This window comes from Cyprinus carpio, chromosome A12 (genome assembly GCF_018340385.1).
Source record: "Cyprinus carpio isolate SPL01 chromosome A12, ASM1834038v1, whole genome shotgun sequence".
In the NCBI taxonomy this organism is placed as follows: domain Eukaryota; kingdom Metazoa; phylum Chordata; class Actinopteri; order Cypriniformes; family Cyprinidae; genus Cyprinus; species Cyprinus carpio.
Genome location: NC_056583.1, coordinates 16281163 through 16302688, shown reverse-complemented (window position 1 = coordinate 16302688; position 21526 = coordinate 16281163). Strand labels below are relative to the sequence as shown.

The 21526-nt window shown below is 36.2% G+C and overlaps 1 protein-coding gene across 1 annotated transcript in view; it reads left to right on the top strand.

Annotated features, from left to right (window-relative positions):
• Window positions 1-21526, top strand: part of LOC109067921 (attractin-like protein 1) — a 93639-nt gene that overhangs the window by 1508 nt on the left and 70605 nt on the right. Inside the window, 14 exon segments of the mRNA XM_042767823.1 lie at window positions 10632-10715; window positions 10988-11101; window positions 12095-12223; window positions 12464-12672; window positions 14045-14219; window positions 14580-14677; window positions 15668-15913; window positions 16816-16999; window positions 17115-17269; window positions 17892-17976; window positions 18061-18272; window positions 19848-19966; window positions 20071-20203; window positions 20869-21056. Of these exon segments, the coding sequence (XP_042623757.1) occupies window positions 10632-10715; window positions 10988-11101; window positions 12095-12223; window positions 12464-12672; window positions 14045-14219; window positions 14580-14677; window positions 15668-15913; window positions 16816-16999; window positions 17115-17269; window positions 17892-17976; window positions 18061-18272; window positions 19848-19966; window positions 20071-20203; window positions 20869-21056 (2131 nt within the window).

The following is a 21526-nucleotide window of genomic DNA, read 5'->3' as shown; positions in this document are numbered from 1 at the left end:
TGTTACTGATTGCTGGATTCTCATATTTGTCTGGGAAATTTGGATAACTTGAAAAGGACTTTTCGCTTATGTGCACAATCTGGTTTAAAACTGATAAGAGGGGCATTTATTCTTGACTGCTCCCTCCTCTCAGACTATTTTTGTGTGGCTAAAAATCTAGATTTCATTTCCACATTGAAATCTTTCTTGGTATACTCCTGGCAAATCCCATGAGACCTGGCACAGTTTGGTTGAATTAAAGTTTTGTACTTTTAGCACAAAGACATGAATTTAATGCCTTAAAAGTTCTTCAGTTAAAACAGAAAGTCTAAATTCATAAAGTCATTGATAAAATATATATATTCCTCAGTATTTTGTCTTGGTTTCACATAAAAATATGTAAATATCCTTAAATCAAGAAATATTTCCTTGAGATGCATATTCTGAGAAATCAAGTGAGTTTGTTAAAATTAAGAAAATGTGTCAGTGGAGCATGAAAACTTGTTTTAATTTTGAATCAAGTTGATTTTCTGAACCCTTTGGAAGATATTTGTTCTTTTAAAATCATAAACTCACTTCATTTTGATCAATTTCACAGAACAAGACTTCTTATCTTCTGTCATCTTTCTTCTCAAGTAAATGTATTTTGATTTATGATTTTTTTTAATATAAAAATATATATATTTTACTGGAAAACAAGATGAAGATACTGAGGAAGAACATCACTTTTTTGCAGTGTGACCAGAAGGCTTGGTAAAAGTTATTTCCATATTTTAGTGTTTGTAAGGAGAGCTATTCAAGGTGTTTTTTTTAATTAATGAAAAAGTAATGAAGAGATGTGTTGGAGGTTGTATTTTCAAAACTTTGAAGTGTTGTCAGTACAACTCATTGTCTGCCCCTAGACACGTACATTTAAAGAACATATTGACGTCTTGTGTTACCTTCAATTTATCTTAAAAAGGTTTTAAAAAGTCTTCAATTTACTTTCATAAAACCAGCGTTAACCCTGATCTTCACACAGTTTATATTAGTATATTTAAATAATTGTACAGACATGATCTTTTGAGAGTGTTTTGAAACATCTATTGTACTGTCATTATTAATTCTGTGCCTTTGTCTTCATAAAGGATGTCAATGGTACTGTGGCTAGACATGACTTAGTTTTAAACTATCTTAGTTTGACAGCTGTATGATAAATGAAACTCTTGAACAAAGCTTCTGTTTCTTAAAATAGCATCCCGCTCTCATCGGGTGCAGCAAAGCTCTCGCTCTTCTCTCCATCTTAGAAGCACCTAAAAGGATGCTGTCTGGATTTATAAGTGCTATCCTCAAAATAAACTTCAGCTTGACACCTCGACCTGTATAAAAAGGTTGAAAGCAACAATAGCTGAATGAAAGGAAATTAACTTGGTTGATGTTTTGATGCTCTCACCCATTGTTAGGCCTTTCATGCTGGTCCAGGTTACCAGGAAGTCCTGAGTTATTATCTGAGCATGTCATACTGAGTGGTCACCCATTAGATGCTCCACAAGATGCAAGATCAAACAACAAAGGCTGTCACCCTGACAAAAAGCAGTTTGTTGTTTGTTGGCTAAGTGGATACATGGAATAGAAATTGTGTCCGGTGTGCCACTCCATTTTTTCGGCTATGGCTTGCTTGTGCAGATGCGGTTTATGAGGATGCAGAATTATTAATGACCTGTGTTAGGTTTCAGACTCATAAGCAACAATCACAGTGCAAAATGGTGCTTTTATAATGTAGATCGAGTCCAGTCTGTGTCTGCTCAAAGTTAAAAATATAAGAAGGAAAGAGGATGAAGGTACTTTTTAATTTTCTAGTCATAGTTTAGTTGACTTGTCTTGTCAATATGAATCCGTCTTATTTAAATTATTTCTCTGAAGTGAAATATTAGCCATGTTATTGCAATACCAATTAGCAATGTCCAACCAATGGCAAGTTAATCTTCAAACAGAGTCAGCTTTGTTGTTAAAAGTGAGTGCTTTGGAAATTTCTTGAGCAGTAACTTCCTGTTTAGTAATGTATCCTAAACCTTAGTGTTGCTCAGAGATGGGTTGGCTTTCTGTGGCTTTGTGTGGTTGTGCCATCTCATGATGTAACTTCCTTTCTTTATTCTGAAGTTCCACTTAAGATGAAGCTACAGTAGATAACTTAAAATTATAGCAGTTTCATTGATTTTGTCCATAAATTGTGTCCTATATATTGTCTGTGTAGTGTGTATTTCATTTTTTTTTAGTACTTTTTAGCGCCATATAATTAAAGTGGAATTTCTGTGAACATGAATTTTAGAATGTCACCCATACAAAAGGCTTTCTTGAAATCAGCTTAGTAGAGGAAAGTTGTTGTTTTTTGATTATTGTAAAACAAAGGCAACACACATGGCATACAATTACTATAAACAAACCAGCATAAAAAAGGGGTGACATACATTATCTGTGCACACCTGGAATACCAACTGCTCCCATTTATCTTTTGCTGTATTTGGTCTATCAAGTTATTATACAAGAAATTTTACTTTACTTTAATTTACTATAAACAGTAGAAAAATTGTTCATTGCTAGTTGATATTATCTAATGTAGTTATTAACTAATGTTAACAAATTAAACCTTACTGTAAAGTGTTACTGGTTACTTTTCTTTTTTTTTATGTTTTAGCCCTCTAGTTCAATTATAATTTTCCTGCTCTGTGACAAATGCATTTTTAAAGTACAACTATTCCATTTAGTATCTTCATTAATCTAAAATCATAAAAGATGCATGCATAGTAATTATAAAAGAATTAGCAAAATCTTTTCAAATGGTTTTAGATTGAGAGTATAACATTTCACACCACAGGACATGTCAGCTTCTCAGATGTGTGTCAACTGCCTTTGTGCAAATATCTATTTGATATATGTCTGTGGTGTGTTCAGAAATATTGTGTGTTCTAGACTGCTGGGTAGTTGTTGGTGAACTGATTTGGTATTTGGGTTAAGCCAAGTCAGTCGACATGATCTGTGCTCTATTTTTAGTCTGATCTTTATGGATGAATATCTGAAGTGCAATGTAAGCTACATCATCTTCATCAAACAAGCCTAACAGATGCTTGGCTTAGACCAGTGGTAAGGTACATTTAAGTTTTGTGGTCAGATGCTGGAAGGGTTTCTTCAAGTGTTTGGAATTTTATAGTATATTTTTTTAATAATTAAAATTAACTCAGGTGAAATAGCTTTGTTAGTGCGGTTCATTTGAATTAGTATGAATGCTGCCATCTGAACCTTGGCGCGCACTAAACAAGCAGACTCCAGGGCTCCAGACAAAAATATTAGCTAGTTAAGGAGCCATTGGGTTCTATAACAAAAAAAAAAAAAAAACACACACAGGGAAAAAAATTAATAAATAAAAACCGGCAATGTATGCTTTTGACTATTGCTGTGTTTTCTCACAGTCTCTTTCTTAAAATGGTTCATTCCGGTAATGGAATCTGTTTTTCCCCACTATTTTTCTGTTCTGTTTGATCAAAAGTCAAAAAACATTTTCTGTGTGTGATCATACCTGAGCCATGCAAACTCTTGAATCCAAGAAGTTTTAGAATACCTTTCTGCACTTGAATGTTCATTGACTGATATGAAAAGTCATTTTCTATATCTCTCAACTGAACACAACTGGAGTCTGCTTTATTCTCAGCAGGTGCGTTATCAGCATTGGTACTCACAGAGATGATGATTGTTTGAGAAAATCTGATATTTTTCTGATGTTGAAAGCTAATCTTTGCTTTTCTTGTCTGTATTTTGGGACTCAAACAAAGTGAAATGCAACAATACAGTAAGCCCATGGTTCTGTACATACCTCGGTTTTCTAACCATGCTTTTCGATTCTGCTGGCTTGGCACACCAGAGTGTTTTTGCGATTAAAACAACAACAAAACTCCAGTGCACTTTTATTAAACTTTATGTAAATCCAGTACACTTCTGTACACTGTAGAAAAACATGAATTATCAAATGTCTACTTCATATTTCTTTTGCGAAAAGGATTATTTTTATTGATTGGCCATTACTGAGTGCGATAAACACATGTAATGTCTGTTTCGTTCATACTGGAAGCCGGAGTGGGGGCATCAGATATCTTGTGATTGGCTATTAATTTCTCACTGCATCTGGCAGTGGTGGATCCTGGCATGGGAAATATAGGCAGCTACTAGGGCTGGGTGATATATTAAAAAAAATGATATCTCGATATTGTCAAAATTTGTACGATATTCGATATATATCTCGATATATTTGCATTTGCCCCATTAAAAAACAACAACAAAAACAATTTAGATTGAACAGCTAACTTAAACAGTTAAAAAAAAATCTAAACCAAGTGGTCACTTACTGCTTTTTATTAAATGAACACACGCAGGCCTATATGTAACTGAAGTAGTGCAAAACAAGTATATATATATATATATATATATAAAAGACTTTTGCAGTCTTTCTGTCTATATTATGAAAACTGGTAACTATAACAGTGAAATTCCCTAATAGTAATTCCAAATGGCCATAGCCTATGTTTCTCTATTCAAACATCAGTGGTCGAGTAAGTGCATTTAGTCAGAGATCACAATCGCAAACAATACAGTCGAGATCTCATGACAGAACACAGACCGGCTGAACGACGCTTTCATAAGATCGCTAAACTCCAGCTTGTTAGTGTTTTCAGATTATCATTGGCGGTGCTTCCGCAATGAGGAGTGATCACGTGTGCATGGCTTGCATTGCTAAGATATTGCGTATGCATGCTCAAACTTTGTCCTTGCATCACTGAAGAACAGAAGGGCTTTTTTTTATTCAGGTGAAGTGTAGGCTTATCCCACTAAATGGAAGCTGATTATAGTCAGCCTTCTCTAGTTATTTATTTTATTATTTAATAGGCCTACTTATTTAAGTTAAGAGCTTATTGTAAATATGCATTTATTAGATTAGCCTATTTTATTTAGTGCATTTGCATTCTGTTGTTTTTGTATATAGTAACACAATACAAGCGTATCAACCAGGCCCTGTTCCAGAAATAAATCACTGTGGGTGTTTCTGAAATTAGTTAGGGTGCTCTAGTCTTAATGCACATTTTCAAATGTTTTGTCCAATCGATTGCTATAGTTATCACTTTGTCAATTACTGCTATGTCAAGAGTGAATCCCACATAAATATATGGATGTCATTCCTGAAACTTTGCAATATGTATGTGGCTGAAAAACAAAAGTTCTGCATTTTGAATGGATTAGAAAACTCACAAAGAGCGTTCGCTTTTAAAGTCACTCTTTGTTCATTGCAATCTCACAAAGTTCTGTTATGACCAATGAATCTCTCTACACTGCACAATCAATTTATTATTTACAGTGTGTATACACTCTGTATGTTATAATGAGAGGATTAGATTGTATAACTTAGCACGGAGCAAAAACTGGTGTGTGTTATAGCCTTTAGGTATGAGACAAAACCAGCATGTGCTGTCATGAGGATGATGAAAATGTTTTCATTTGAGTAAAGCTTTTAAGTCCCTTTGAAGTGTTTTTCTTCATTGAATATGTACAGTTTCTCATGTGGTAACATCTTATTTATTTCATTTTATTCAACCCAAAAATATTAACCTAATTAAAGGGATACTCCATCCCAAAATGAAAATTTTGGCATTATTCACTTACCCCCATGTCGTCCCAAACCCTTAAAAGCTTTGTTCGTCTTCGAAACACAATATTTTGATATTTTGGATGAAAACCTGGAGGCTTGAGACTGTCCCATAGACTGCCAAGTAAGTAACAGTGTCAAGATCCAGGAAAATTTGAAAAGCATTGTCAGAAAAGTCTGAATAGACGTTATGAAGCGACGAGAATACTTTTTGCAGCACCGCTGAAACAGAAGAGCGTACGCCGCCTGCGTACTCCTCAGATTTGCCAAAATGGTGCTACGCTGATTTGGAGAGACACAGAGGAGAGGAATTGTTGAATAAAGTCTTTTTTTGTTTGTTTTCTTTGTGTACAAAAAGTATTCTCATTGCTTCATAACGTTATGGTTGTAACGATGGCAGATGGACTATTCTGGCGATGCTTTTCAAAATTTCCTGGATCTTGACACTGTTACTTACTTGGCAGTCTATGGGACAGTCTCAAATTTTCATTTTTTTGTGGTGGAGTAACCCTTTAACCTTCATTAGGTTACAGTGATGAAATAAAATTTAAAGGTGCTGTATGTAAGATTTTGACTCTATTAAAGCTTAAAAATACCATAATATGTTTGCAGCTATTTAAGAAACATGTTAAGTTAACATACTTGTTTATCTGAAAAACAATCCTACAGTCAGTTAATCTCCTTTGAAAATGTGCGTTCTGGGCCGGAATGTCGGTCTTTGTTTTGGTTTGTGAAACCCGTCCACTGCCAGTTTACCCAGTTGTATTTCAGCACTCCGGGTTTCCAGTTGGCGGAAAACACAGCATATTTCATTTGATTCATCATCAAGTGCGCTTGTTCCTGTTTGTGTCTTCACTCTGGCAACCTGCGTGTGCGTCAAGTCTGAGGAGGAGGGGCCGAGTGAAAAAAACCCCCTCTCCAGTATTTTGAATTTGGATACCTAGTTCAACCAATACGTAGTTCAACCACTCGGTGTCAATCCTACATACAGCACCTTTTAGGGTTAGATCAGGTAAAAATAGCTCCCTATGATAACATATGCAGGTTTGCACTTCTTAATAGTGTACCATAGATTCTACAATGTTGTTTTTTTCCCCTTATTATTTTGGTCATTTTGCAGCCGCCCTCTTTTGAGGCAGTGCCACTGATTCTTTGCAGCCTCACCTTTCGGAAGTGAAAATAAAACAAATTTACTTTCACAGCGTAGGACACAGCATCTTTTCAACATGATGTTTACCACACGAACAAGCTACATTATGTGTTAAACAGTGATGTGTAGCCGTCACAAAGTGGGATTCGAATTACTGATGACTCGTTTAGGTTGTTCAGGGTAAATTTTTTTCTTTTGGGAGACAATAACTTTATCTTGCACTTTTGGCGTCACAACTTTGCATTCACATACAGCTACATTACACACTATGGGGCACTTTAAGTCAAATGTGGTGGAGTAACGACATATTTATAATTTGTTTAGTATGATGCGCATGCAGTTCTGATCTTTAGGTTAATCAATTTCCAAACCTGTATGAGGTTGAGTAAATTTTCATTTCCAGCTGTACTATTCCTTTAAAAGGCTGTACAATGGATAGATGATACCACAACTTTTGAAATAAATGAACAAACCTGAATTGTTCAGCAGTACTAACATAGTTTCCTTGCCTCCACATCATTCTGGTACTTTTCCTGTTACACAACAGCTTAACAAACAAGCAGTGGGAGGTAACCAGCAGGTTCAGGAAGTGATCGAAAGATATAAGTGGACTCCTGTTCACATGACAGGAATTGGGGCTTTAGTTAGCTGACGAAAAGGCCTGCTATAATTGGACTTTGCAAAGTGTCAACATTTGGGCATGACTGACTGCAGTGCTGAGTTGCACCTTTCAGACCCCATTTACCTTCAGCACACAAGACTTTGTTTTTGTAATATTGCAAGGGCTGTTCTGCAGATCTTTGCGTTACTCCTGTGGCCAGCCTTTGAGCGAGGCTGAGTGAACCTTGTCCGGTGTCGGCTTCAAAGACTCTGGGATAGGTATGAATCCTGGCTGTTGGTGGATATTTGCTGTGGTACTGGGCTGTAAAAGATTCATGAAAACCTGGTGAATATTTTAACTGTTGACTCACCTACAGTTCCCTCTTCCCTCTCGCCAACATTCAGCCTGAGGGATGTCCTCCCTGGCACAGGAAGTGGTGCAACATGATTACTGTTTTCAACTTCTCTTAAAATCTCAGTGTCTGATTATAGACATACAGAACACTGAGTGGGGAAATAGCTTGTTAATAGGCTACGATTTAACCTACAACATGAATGTTAGTGCCAGGTTTTCAGCGTTTGCATTTGGTTTGATGTCAGTCAGAAATTTTGTTTTGAAGAGATTCTTTACTTCGAGTGGGGAATGATTCACAGACTGAGAGAAATGATTACAAGAGAAATACAGCCACAAAGATGACTTGTTTGCAGGCTGTTTTCATTTTGCTTTGTGGTGCACAGATGAATGTCATTTATGAATTTAGGTTTTATTTAATTACAGAATCTGATTTTGGATATTATCAACCAGGTCATTGCTGTAAAAGGTTTTGAAACACCACAGAAAAATTCTGCACAATATCAGCCTCTTTATAATTTTGTGATGATGTTGCATTGATAAGGGATCACACAAATGATAAAAAATAAATAAATAAAAGCAGAAAAGTAATCGATAAATTTATAATGTCTAAAGCTAATTAGCCAAAGTAAGGCTATGTGTTCTGATTCAATTATCCAGTCAAACAAAAAAATTAAAATATTTTTTTTTCTGATTATGATGTGTACAGAACTGTTCAAAAGTTGTACAGTTTTTAAATATTATTATTATTATTATTATTATTATTATTATTTATTTTAGATTGATTTCTGAAGGATCATGTGACACTCAGGATTCAAGCAAAATAAATTAGATTTTAAAATATATAAAAATAGAAAAAAGTTCTTTTAAAATATAATAATATTTTACTGTATCTTTGCTCAAAATAATAAACCTTGGTGAACATGAAGGACATCTTTCAAAAACATTAAACTTTTAAAATGTAGTGTAATGTAGTGTATATATTTCTATCATTAAGAGTATTAAGTATTAAGAAATGGTTATTGCTTCAAATGATAACTGCTTCAATAAGTTATTTTGACATTGTCGATGTCCCACTTTGCCTAGGATGTTTCCAAACTTTTGGAGGGCACTGTGTTGACCTGATTTACATAACCAAATTAAGCCAAAAATATGGATTCTAGAAACCTGCTTGTATTAATCATAATTTTGATGTGATTTAAAACCTTGTTTGGAATATTCACTCTAATGGAAAATTTGCTTGCAGGGCAAAAATTAGCTTTTTAGACTCGCAGCCAAGATAGATGAGAAAATGTACCAGTCAGCTAGATTGTTGATGTGACACAGGAAGTTGAGAAAATCTAGCAAGGAACACATCTGTAGAGTGAGGAAGAGACAGATTTACATACATTAAAAGACATGAAGAGATAAATAAACAGGCAAAAGCACAGTAAGACTCAAGGACATTCTCTTGTGCACTGTTGTCAGGGACATGAATGAGAATTAATGAGCTGAATCAATTACTGTGCAGAATTACAAAAAAGCAACATGATAAATGGCAAAAGCGAGCATCTCTTGTCTTCGAGTTTTTTCCACAAGACAATAGCAGTTAATGAATGTCATGTATTTTTCATTTTATTCGGAATATGCTAATTACCACACATGAATATTTCAGTAGTTGCCATTTTTGCCTTTTTGTTTTGCACTGAAAATACAAACTTTACCTTTAAAGGAATAGTTTTCCCAAAAATGAAGATTTGCTGAAAATGTACTTGTCCTCAGGCCAATGTAGATCCGAAGTAGATGAGTTTGTTTCTTCATCGGAACAGATTTGGAGAAATTATATCACTTGCTGACCAATGGATCCTCTGCAGTGAATGGGTGCCATCAAAATGTTTAAACAGCTGATAAAAACATTTCAATAAACCACAAGTAATCCTCACGATGCCAGCCCATCAATGAATGTCTTGTGAAGTGAAAAGCTGCATATTTGTAATAAATAATAACAGCTAAAAACCTTTTTTTGTGTCATCATGTTGTGAATAATGGTTTTGTTTTATCAAATTTTATCTCATTCTGATGGCACCCATTCACTGCAGAGGATCCATTGGTCAGCAAGTGATATAATTTCTCCAAATCTGTTCCGATGAAGAAACAAACCAATCTACATCTTGGATAGGCTTAGATGAGTAAAATTTTCTAAACTATTCTGTTTAGTATCATAGTAATTCTAAGATATCATGTGAATATTGATGTGTTTGTTTCCTCTGGTCCACTTCAAGATGCTTGTGCAACACCAGCTCAGTTCTTCTCTTTGTTCTTATCAAGAACAGCAGGACAGAAGGTCTTAGCAATGTCACTTAGATTGATTTCCTTGAAGAATTCGCCCTGAGGAGTGTTTGGCTATGCAAGCAGTGATAGTGTTTTCAATTAAAAGTGTGTCTGTGGAATATTGAGGTCATTGTTTATAAGGATGCATCCCTTCAAGTCGGCATCTACAAACAATAGGGCTTGTCTGGGCAAACAATGCTGCCAGCTTGGTGTGGTTAATGTTGTTCGCAACACAGACAGACCCTGAGTGTTCCGTGATGATGCAATGCGCTGTCACTCCATGGGCCCGATGGCTCTGTTGCAGTCTGGAGGGAGAGGAAACTTGATTGGTAGGCCTGTGTCATGAGCACATTTGCAGCAGTGAATCATTGTGGATCTGCTCCCACACAAGCCTGCGTCCATATGGCCATAAGTATTCACAGAAACCAGCCATCATTGTGCCTACTTGTACTTTAACAACACTTCTCTGCAACACCTTCTGCATGTTTTTTTACGCATAGCATTGTTCTGTTTGTCCCTCGGGCTCGGTTTGATGTGGTCCTCTGAACGGCGACTCTGATCTTATTTTTCAGGTTGACTGAGCCGTCTGGGTACCTAACGGATGGCCCCATCAACTACAAGTACAAAACCAAGTGCACCTGGCTTATTGAGGGCTAGTAAGTGTTATTCTGTCCTTTTTTCTCTTTCTCATCAAAGTTTTGTTGTGCCCACACTTCCCTCTTGCATAAGCCCTTTTTAAATACACTTCAGCAGCCCTTAAAAGGGTGTTTTCTTCTGTTTTGGGTTACCAGAAAAGGCTTGGAGGAGCACATTCCACCTTGCACTCTTCAGACTTGGCAGAAATGCGACTGCTGTAATATGTTCTCATAATGGATTATGCAGCCAGCAACACATTCTTAAGCATTATGTCATCACCTTTGTTTTGCAGCCCAAACGCAGTCCTGAGGTTACGATTTAACCATTTTGCGACCGAATGTAGCTGGGACCACATGTACATCTATGACGGAGACTCGATTTATGCTCCCTTAGTAGCCGTCTTCAGGTGAGTGTGTTTTCTTAAAGAAGAATGGGGGTTTTGAACTTTCCGATGCCAAGCACCCCTACAGGTATGATGATTCCCTTTGAGGCACTAGTTCCTAAAATAAAAATGTATTTAATTTCAGGCATAAAGACCCATTTATACTGTGTGATATTAAATGATGTTTTTTAAAAATACTGTGAATAATATAATTTTTTTTTTTTTTATTGACACTGAACTAATGCAAAAGCCAATATTTAAAATGTTATCTGGAAATGTTATTTTGTATTAATTTGATAGCGTATCTGGTTTTCTGTACGCTGTCAATGTTATATGTACCGTTATTCAGGAAAGATGCATTAAATTAATCAAAAGTGATAGTAAAGACATGTATAATGTTGCAAAAAAATTCTGTTTCCAATAAACGCTATTCTGTTTATCATAGTAAAACATTAATAGTAATAAAAAATGCTACTCTGGTGCCAAATCAGCCTATTACAATGATTTCTGAAGAATCATTTAAGAGTAATGGCTGCTGAAAATTCAGCTTTGATATTGAAGGAACAAATTACATTTTAAAATGTATTCAAATAGAAATACTTAAATTTTAATATTTAACATGATTACTTTTATTTATTTTTTAAAACATATCTTTCAAAAGCATAACTCTTACCAACTCCAAACTTTAAAGTAAATAAACCTGAAGATAAATGTATTTTCACATTTATTTGTAATGCATTTTTATGATAAATATCAAATAAATTATTGCGTTAAACATATTTAATAAATATTTTAAGTCAACATGTGAGCCTAAAAATAGATTTTGTAAAATTGTTTAATTTTTTTTTTTTGTTGACATTTTTCGTGGACCCTTAACTCTCCCTTGCGGCCCTCTGAGCCCAGTTTGAAAAACCTTTGTCCTGAAGTCACACAGGAAAATTTCAGTTTGCTGCGTGACAAATGGAAGAACAAGAGATCATTTCCTAACCAGCATTTTATTCTGTAATTGTCCCACAGTGGTCTCATTGTCCCTGAAGTGAAAGGGAACGAGACTGTCCCTGAAGTGGAGACCAACTCAGGCTATGCACTTCTGCACTTTTTTAGCGATGCTGCCTACAACCTGACAGGATTTGAAATCTTCTACTCGTGAGTTAATGGCAATATTTTCAATGAAAAAAGCCTGCTGGTTCGGCCAGGTGTTAATACAACATGTAATGATGTCAAAAAAAGAGGTCTTACTTTTATCTCCTGTGTGCACGTTTTATTCTCTCAGTGTTATCACAGGCCTAGTCCTGTTCATTATATCATCCCCAATTTCAGGCTTCTCTGTAGAAAAATCCCCTTGTGTGCTTTTTACAACCTTTTTCTTAATCTCTCCCTCGACAGAATCAACTCATGCCCAAATAACTGCTCTGGCCACGGGAAGTGCACCTCGGGGAACTCGATAGCGAGCCGTGTATATTGTGAATGCGATAAGTACTGGAAGGGTGAGGCCTGTGACATCCCGTACTGCAGGAACAACTGTGGCAGCCCCGATCATGGCTACTGCGACCTCACCGGGGAAAAGCTCTGTGTGTGCAATGACAGCTGGCAAGGTGCTACTCACTTCCGCTTTCATTTCCTCCCCTTTCCTGTATTTTACAGGATGCTGTGAAAATCAGAGACCTTTCATGTTTCCAGCAGAGTATTGTGTCTCAGGTAGATTTGTTGTCATGTGGGTTGTGTCCCACTGGTGTTGATTCTCTAATAGTGGGTCTGTCTCCTCTGCATCACTGCAGCATCCTCATCAGACACTGCCACAGTGTCACAAAGCGTCAAGGCACAATTAAGCCTGATGGAGGATTGACATAAGGGTGTCTTGAGGTTAATTTAATGAGACTTTCTGGCCAGCTTCTCACTAACCCTCACGTGAGGAGACACAGGATGTGACAGGTCAGGGAAAGTGTGATTGGTCATAGTAATGACCGAAGCAGTCAGAACCACCCTGTTTAAGTGATGTTCATAAATAGTAAAATATAATGAGACGGATGTTACATTAGATCAGGGTTTTAAGGGGTTTACACTATCGGACAAAAGTTTGGAATAAATACGAATTTTAAATATTTTTAAGTAGTCTCTCATATACAACGAAGCTGCGTTTATTTGATCAAAAATACAGTAAAAACTGTTATATTGTAAACATATTAATATGATTTCTATAGGATCATGTGACACTGATAACTGATAATTCAGTAAAGCCAACAGAGGAACATCTGAAAATATATTCCAGTGGAAAACAGTGATTTTAAATTGTAATGTTATTTCACAATATTATGTGTTTTACTGTGTATTGTGCAAATAATTGCAGCCTTGTTGAACATGTTCTTTTAGAAACATTAAAAAAAATCTGAATTTTTCCAGACTTTCGTGCCTCCAGTGTACTTTATCTACAGATTTGCATAATTTCCAACATTACCTAAACTAATGGTTCATCACATAAAAGAAGAAAGGATTTAAATATTAAAGAGCTTGTCAGTTTTAAAGTGAAGAATTTAATACATGAACATTAGTGTTGTAGCGTGTAATGTAAATTAAAATTACTTTAATCAAATATTCATTTTTTATTTCATATGTATTGTACAGTACATTGTGCTTTTATTCATATTTTTATCCTTATTCATATTATATATTTTTTTAATAATCATTCAGTTTTATACACTAGTGTAAATTTAATGCAGACTGAGATACTGTCACAACTAAAAATAAGTTTTTCAAAATCTTTCACTTTAAAATCCAGGTACAAAGTCAAAATAAAATACATTTTATCTGCTTATGTCATGTGACCATTAATCAACATTAGAGAACCATAATAAACATAAGAATATATTGTTAAATTATAGAAATATTAACTATTTTGTCAAACAAAAATGGTTGGGAGCTCCTGCCTTAGATTATTGTTCAAGAGATTTACCTACCTCTCTCTCTCAGGTCCTGACTGCTCACTAACAGTGCCCTCCACGGAGTCTTACTGGATCATACCCACAGTGAAGCCTTTTGGAGCATCGCTGGGAAGAGCATCCCATAAGGCAGTGGTGCAGGAAAAGGTCATGTGGGTTGTTGGTGGCTACACCTTCAACTACAGCAACTTTCAGATGGTTCTAAAGTGAGTGATAATTCAGAGAGCTGTGTACAGTATAACCAACCAAATAATAATGTAGAACAGAAGGAAGAATAATAATACTAATAATAATTTGTTAAAAGAATAATTTGACAGTTTGAGGGTAGAAAATGTGAGTCTAAATGTTCTTTGAGGGAGCTCTTTGTAAAGGGAGCAATTCCGACATTGTGGATTTGACATTTCAGTCAAAACTCAAAATGTGACTTGGAGAAAGTACTAATTACAGGAATATTGGATAATTTGTGCCATCTCAGTCTGAACAATGTTTTTTTTTTTTCACTTTAGCTATGGAAAAAAACCACTGAATCGTGTTAGGATATCAACTGAATTTTTTTTTCTTTGCAGTTATAATTTGGAAAGTGGCATCTGGAACACTGTGCCCATCAGTAGCGGACCCCTGCCAAGATACGGACACTCCTTGGCACTCGATCGGGTAACATCACAGTTGAAATGTTACAAAAAAAATTAGCAAGAATATTTTTTATTTATCTTTAAGCTAAATAGCTGTAATCAGTGTCAGAATGAGCGAACAAGGATATTTAGCTGATTACATGTTCTAGCTTTTGGTCTGTGTATGCAGATACACAGATCTGCTTTGATTTTCCGAGCAAGAGTATCCTGCAACAGCACTTATTCTACTGTCTTCTCTGCAATAATTAAAGTAAAAATAACTTTCTCCACAGTGTATGTATTCAATCATCTGCAGAGATGTTTTAATGTTAGTGGGTGTGTGCTTCAGGTGTACAAACCCTCTTTTGATGTAAAAAAAATATTGTTAGGGATTACTACAGACACGCAGTGGAAAAATTAGCGCTGAAAAGGCATCAACGTGGTTACTTTTGCGGCTGACCTTATTGCATATGCATTTGTAGGAGTTTTTCTGGCACTGACAGAAAATGATCGTAGGCTATCTTTGGACCTCTCTCACTGTATGACATAGCACCACCATTTAGGCGCCATGATTGTTTACGATGCCATCTTTTGTCTGGGACAGTCGAAAATCATGCCGTGTGTAAAAGGCTTTAACCACTGATCTGTAATAGATTACATATATATAGATCAGTGGTCTTAACCCATTTTCCAGCTGTGTTTTTAGTAGATTGCACGTACCTGATTATCATGGGCACTGTTTGTTTGCAACCCTATACTCATTTGCGCTGCTTCTGGTAGATTGCGTTGCATCATTTTGTAAATGATCTAGCTGTGTCTGTGTTATTTAATGTGTGCATTGTCAGTAGATGAACTGCAGAACTTTCCACACCCATCTGTGCTTTTATAGTATTGCGCTCTCATGCTAATTTGCCAGTTTAGTAAATCTGGCCCTTAATCGCATGCATTAGCACGTTGATTTAAGCAAACATCAGTATAGAATATTAACCAGTACTTTTTTGAAACGTTATTAAATCGTTTTTGTTTTTTACTTCCATAATGTGACATGTTTGGAGGTTAGTTGGGGATTTGTGTTTTTGTTGTTTGATATTTTATGTTTTTGTTTAACATACCCAAAATGACATGGTCGCAGAAGTCCCCCAGTGTGTCAGCCCACGGCCAGATCTACGCTGTGGAAGGCCACTCCGCCCATATAGTAGAGCTGGATAACGGTGATGTGGTGATGGTTGTCATCTTCGGCTACTCCTCCATCTACAGCTACATCAGCAATGTTCAGGAGTACAACATCAGTGAGTGACTGAGTAGTGTATTTGATTGGGATTGAAAAGTGCTTCAAGTACCCGAAAAAGTTGTAGAATGTATTTTAGTATTATTTATGTAGTATCATAGTATTTAATCATATTTTAAAATCGCTTTTATTTTTATACTTTTAGTTTTCGTTTTGTTTAATAATTTTGTTTTTGTTATTTGTATTACTTTTAGATTTTTTTTATATATTTCTTTCATTTTTTTTTTACATTTATTTTGGATTTAGTCATTTTAGTACTTCAAATGAAACACGTTTCAGTTTTTAAGGCAACATTTACAATTTTTTTATTTCCATTGAATATATATCTGCTTTGTTTAAATGAAAACTTTTTAATAGTTACACATTTTTAAAATAGTTACATAAAAATGTAATAATAAAACGTTTTAATATTTTTTGTTAACGATAACAACACTGGTTGTACGTTTTGTTGATATTAAAAAAAACATTATAGACAAATTTTGAGAGAAACTGTAAAACAAGTAGATCTGCAGCAGTTGAAACACGTTTGAATTTTTGGTCCAGTAGATGGAGCTGTGGTTCTTTGCAGAGCTGTGAGCAAATAATGCAGCCAGAGGCTCTTTATCTCTGAAGCTTTTGGATAATCTGTACCTTTTTTAATCCTGTTAAACTCCTGGATCAGGGCATAATCTCTATGTTCTCAAGTGATCTTACAAGTTTTGTGAACTCCTACCACAAACCAGATCTCATTGGGATGAGGTAACTCATTGTTATTCCACTCATTATACTGAAATGTGCTTAATCAAGTCAAATTCTCACAGACTAGTTATGGAGAGGCAAAACAGGTTTTATATTTAAAGAAAATATTAAACTTAAAGGTGCACTTTTTAATTTTCAAGTCATTTATTTTATTTGTGTGTACAGGAACAAACACATGGCTGGTGCCAGAGACCAGAGGAGCGCTCGTTCAGGGTGGGTACGGACACAGCAGCGTGTACGACAGCAGCAGCAAGAGCGTGTACGTCCACGGGGGCTACAAATCTCTTCCAGCAAACAAATACGGCCTGGTGGATGATCTTTACTGCTATGAGGTTCAGTCCCGCACATGGTAAGAGTGCACAGACTTATTCAAAAAACAAAAATTTTTGTTAATTTGACAGTTTTAGAAGAACAGTTAGTTTCATTTTTGGCTGCAGCAGTTTGATGTTTTTTGTGTGTTGCAGGACGATTCTTAGGGAAAGTGGTTACCCACGTTACCTGCATTCATCTGTGCTGCTGGGAGGAATGCTGCTCATCTTTGGAGGAAATACCCATAATGACACCTCTCTTAGTAATGGAGCCAAGTGCTTCTCTGCTGACTTCCTCGCCTATGACATTGGTTTGTGGTGGTACTTTACTGCACGTTTAATATACACTGCCATTAAAAAGTCAGTAAGATTTTTTACATTTTTGTGAGAGACATTTCTTATGCTCTCCAAGTCTGGATTTATTTGATCAAAAATACAGTAAAATAATATTGTGAAACAAGATTACAATTACTTTTTTTCTCTTTATATATTTGAAGATGCAATTCATTCCTGTAATGGAAAGCTGAATTTTCAGCAGCCATTACTGCAGTCTTCAGTTATTAGTATTATCAATGTTGAAAACAATTGTGCTGCTTAATATTTTTCTGGATATTTGTCAGGATTCCTTGATGAATTGAAAGTTCAAAAGAACAGCGTTTATTTGAAAGATTTTTTTTTTTTTTGTAACAATGTAAAAATCTTTACTATCCCTTTTTATCAATTTAATGAATCCTTGCTGAAAAAAAAAAAACTTACTGACCCCAAACTTTGGAAATGGTAGTGTGCAGATGTCGCATAGTGATGTCTGATTCATGAGCAAGTCATTCTTAAGCTTGTTATTTTCAATAAAATGGTTGAAACAGTACACAAGAAAAATCACTGAAATAATTTGGTCAGAGTTGTTTTATTTTCTGCTTGCCTTTTTTCTTTTAGCGTGTGATGAGTGGAAGGTCCTTCCCAAACCAAACTTGCACAGAGACGTGAATCGCTTTGGACATACAGCAGTAACCAGTAATGGGTGAGAAATCTGAATAAACACACTCACACGCTCTCACAAAATATTGTTGTATATTCAAATGTTTTCATGTTCTTCTCCTTCTAGGTCCATGTATGTGTTTGGGGGTTTCTCCAGCGTCCTTCTGAATGATGTACTAATCTACAGGCCACCCAGCTGTGAGGCCTTCCTGGGGCAGGAGCGCTGTGAGGCCGCAGGCCCTGGTGTGCGTTGCGTTTGGAAAGGGGGCCGCTGCGTGTCCTGGGAGCCCAGCTTCATTAACAGAGCTACACCTGCTCCATTCTGCCCTGCCAAAGCTGGTAGGTATCTGGAAGAGGCTTAAAGACTCCCCTGCTACCCTCTACTAAAACATTTTCCACCGTGCCCAAGCCAAGAAATCAGTTGTTCTTGTGTATACTGATCTGAGCCCTCAGGTTTGTCTGCTACATTGTGAACTGGCTGTGTTAATGAGAGAGTAATGCCCCCTGCACAAGCTGTCTGAAGCAGACACAGAGGAGAGTTTCCCACAGCCCTTCTTTGCTCTGCAGGACTGCCAGTCTGTTTGATCTTTTGCCACCTGTCAGAACACACAAAACCAGCCAAAATTTAGTCTTTGAGAGTGAGTGTGTGGACCTCCAGCCAATGGAATATTTGGCTTCATTTTGTTTGATTTGAAATTCAAACCTGAGGTCTCTCAGGCCTGAGAGGTGCATACTGGGATAATCTCTGGCAGCAGTGGCCTTGTTTATGGTGCATGAGTGTTTCAGTGTATTCTGCACTGCTGTTTGCCTGTTTTGAATTAAGGACTGTTTTATCTTCAGGGTGGTGAAAGTTTTTTGTAAAAAGTGTTTGGTATTTTTTATTAATTTTATTTGTAAATAATTATTCAAATAAGTATTAATTAAAAACAAACTATAAATTTAATATCATAAACATTCAAATCTAGAGAGGGGATGTGTTTGTGTGTACAGGTGTTTTTACACTGGTGGGGACTTAAACCTGAATACACACCAACTCATGGGGACTTTTGTTACCGTGGGGACCTAAATTGAGGTCCCCATGGGTACAAAAGCTTATGAATCATACAGAGTATGTGTGTGTGCGTGTGTGTGTGTGAACCTAGGGTTTTCTTGTATATATGTATGTATGTGTGTGTGTGTGTGTGTGTGTGTATATATATATGTATATATGTATGTTTATATATATATATATATATATATATATATATATATATATATATATATATATATATATGTATATACACACACAGTATATATACACATACATACATGCATACATACTTACACACACACACACACACACACACACATATATTTTGTTTACAGTTAAATTCTTGTGAATACACTTATTTAACTACATCTTTTCGTATAATGATCCTTTTAGTAAGTGAGTGTTCAATGACTGCTTCTGCCATAGTTCATTAGAATGATTCAAACTGATAGATTTTGCTGTAGATTTAGCAGCTGTGCAAGAAATGTTGATGTGGTGTGTTTGAAAGAGTAGAGGGGGGAAACAAATGTTTCTGTAGTGAAGTAAGGACATGGAGACACTTGTTATTATTGAATAAAGGATTGTCAAAAGAAAGAGACGAAGAACAGAGGCCTCTTTGATTCTTTACGCAAGTCACACAGTTTGAAGTCTTGCGATTAGAAGGAAATAGGGAATGGAAGATGTTTGAAGTGCTAAATGTTTCTCTTCTACTTTGGTTAAAGGTCTGATATGAGAGTTGGTTATGGAAGAGCTTAGATGTCTCTCTATATTATTGTTGGATATTAATACTTAGGAGTGTCATTTTTCTTTGGACTAGACTTTTTTGCTCTTCATCTCTGCCATATGTTTCTACTTTGTCTCTTTTTCGATCTGTCTCTGCTCAGCCACGGTGGATGAGAGATGTTACCGTTTCTCAGACTGCACCAGCTGTACCGCCAACACTAATGGATGTCAGTGGTGCGACAGCAAGAAATGCATCTCAGCTCTCAGTAACTGCAGTGCGGTAAGTTGGCGTGCAGAGGGCACCGGTGTTACACTACACGATCCTATGCACTAGTATTCCTGTGTTTGTAAATATCTCTTTTGACAATTTTTTTTTTTAACTAGACTGTGAAGAATTTCACCAAATGTCAAATCAGAAATGAGCAGATTTGCAGTAAGATGGCCAACTGCAAGAGCTGCTCCCTCAACCTCAGCTGCCAATGGGATCCTCAACAGCAGGAATGCCACACCCTTCCTGGTAAGAACAGCAGAGGATGATAGGAGAGATATTTACATAGCACACATGTATTGGGTAAAAAAAAACAAAAAACTTTTGATTTAGTTTGAATGCACTCTGAATGCACCTGCCGCTTTAGATTAATTTTATTCAGTGAGCTTGCCGTAGTAGTACATTCTGGGTTTATATATTGGCCAAAAGAAGCTTATCTCACCTTTTTGAACAGCCTTTGTGAAGGGAGTGTACCTATGTTACCTTAAAATGTTGTCTAGACAGGAAGGTCACTAGTTTTTTTAATCAGAACCTGTGTTCACCAGAAGCTCTTCCTTCCACTATCTCTGTTTTGCTTATTTAATTTGTTTTTGACATGAATTTGTAGGTGTCTGTGCTCTTTTTAAACCTGAGAGTCACAAAACCTTTTGTCTTCTTTATAAATTGTATATTTTCTAAATGATTTAGTCTGATTGTGCTTGGCATTTTCCACTGTGGAAATTTCTTTAACTGGCCACTTTGCTTGAATTAGCTATTGGCCCTTTTAGAGCTTCACTTGGTTCTAAAGAGTAATTTTCATTATGTTAAGAGCTCTCCTGCTGTCTCTGAAGAACAGAGATCAAACGAGAAATGGAAAAAATATGAGGCTTGAGAGAAAGCTCCTAATTCCTCTACATCTTATGACCTCTCTGTAGCCCAGCTGTGTGGAGATGGCTGGAGCAATGTTGGGGAGGCCTGTCTGCAGATCAACTCCAGCAGGGAGAGCTATGACAATGCTCAGCACTACTGCAAGAACCTGGAGGGAAACATCGCCTCGCTTACCACAGTAAAGCAGGTGGACTTTGTGCTGGAGGAACTGCAGAAGTACCAGCAGAAGGGGAAGGTTTGTGTCTGCTCATTTTTACACTACCAGTCAGAAGGTTGGATCCACACTCTCATTCATTATTAACATTTTCCACATTTTAGAATAGTAGTAAAGTCATCAGATCTAAGTGATCTTATATTTTAGCTTCTTCAAAGTAGCCGCCCTTTGACTAGACTACAGCTCTGCAAACTTTGGTCATCGTTATCTCAACCATTTAAACACTATTTAAAGATTTCCAATGTATGCTGGCCACTCATACATTCATACTCATTCATCAAACTCGTACACAATCTTAGTTTGAAAAATTTAACCATAAGTTATTTTTACATAAAAGGTTTTATGAGGTCAAGTGCATCCAAACTTTTCACTAGCATAAAATAATATTGTCTGTTTCAATATTTTAATTTCAAATATAATTTAGTTCTGTGATGACAAAACATTTTCAGCAGCCGTTACTCAAGTTTCGTGTGTCACAAGATGATCCCTCA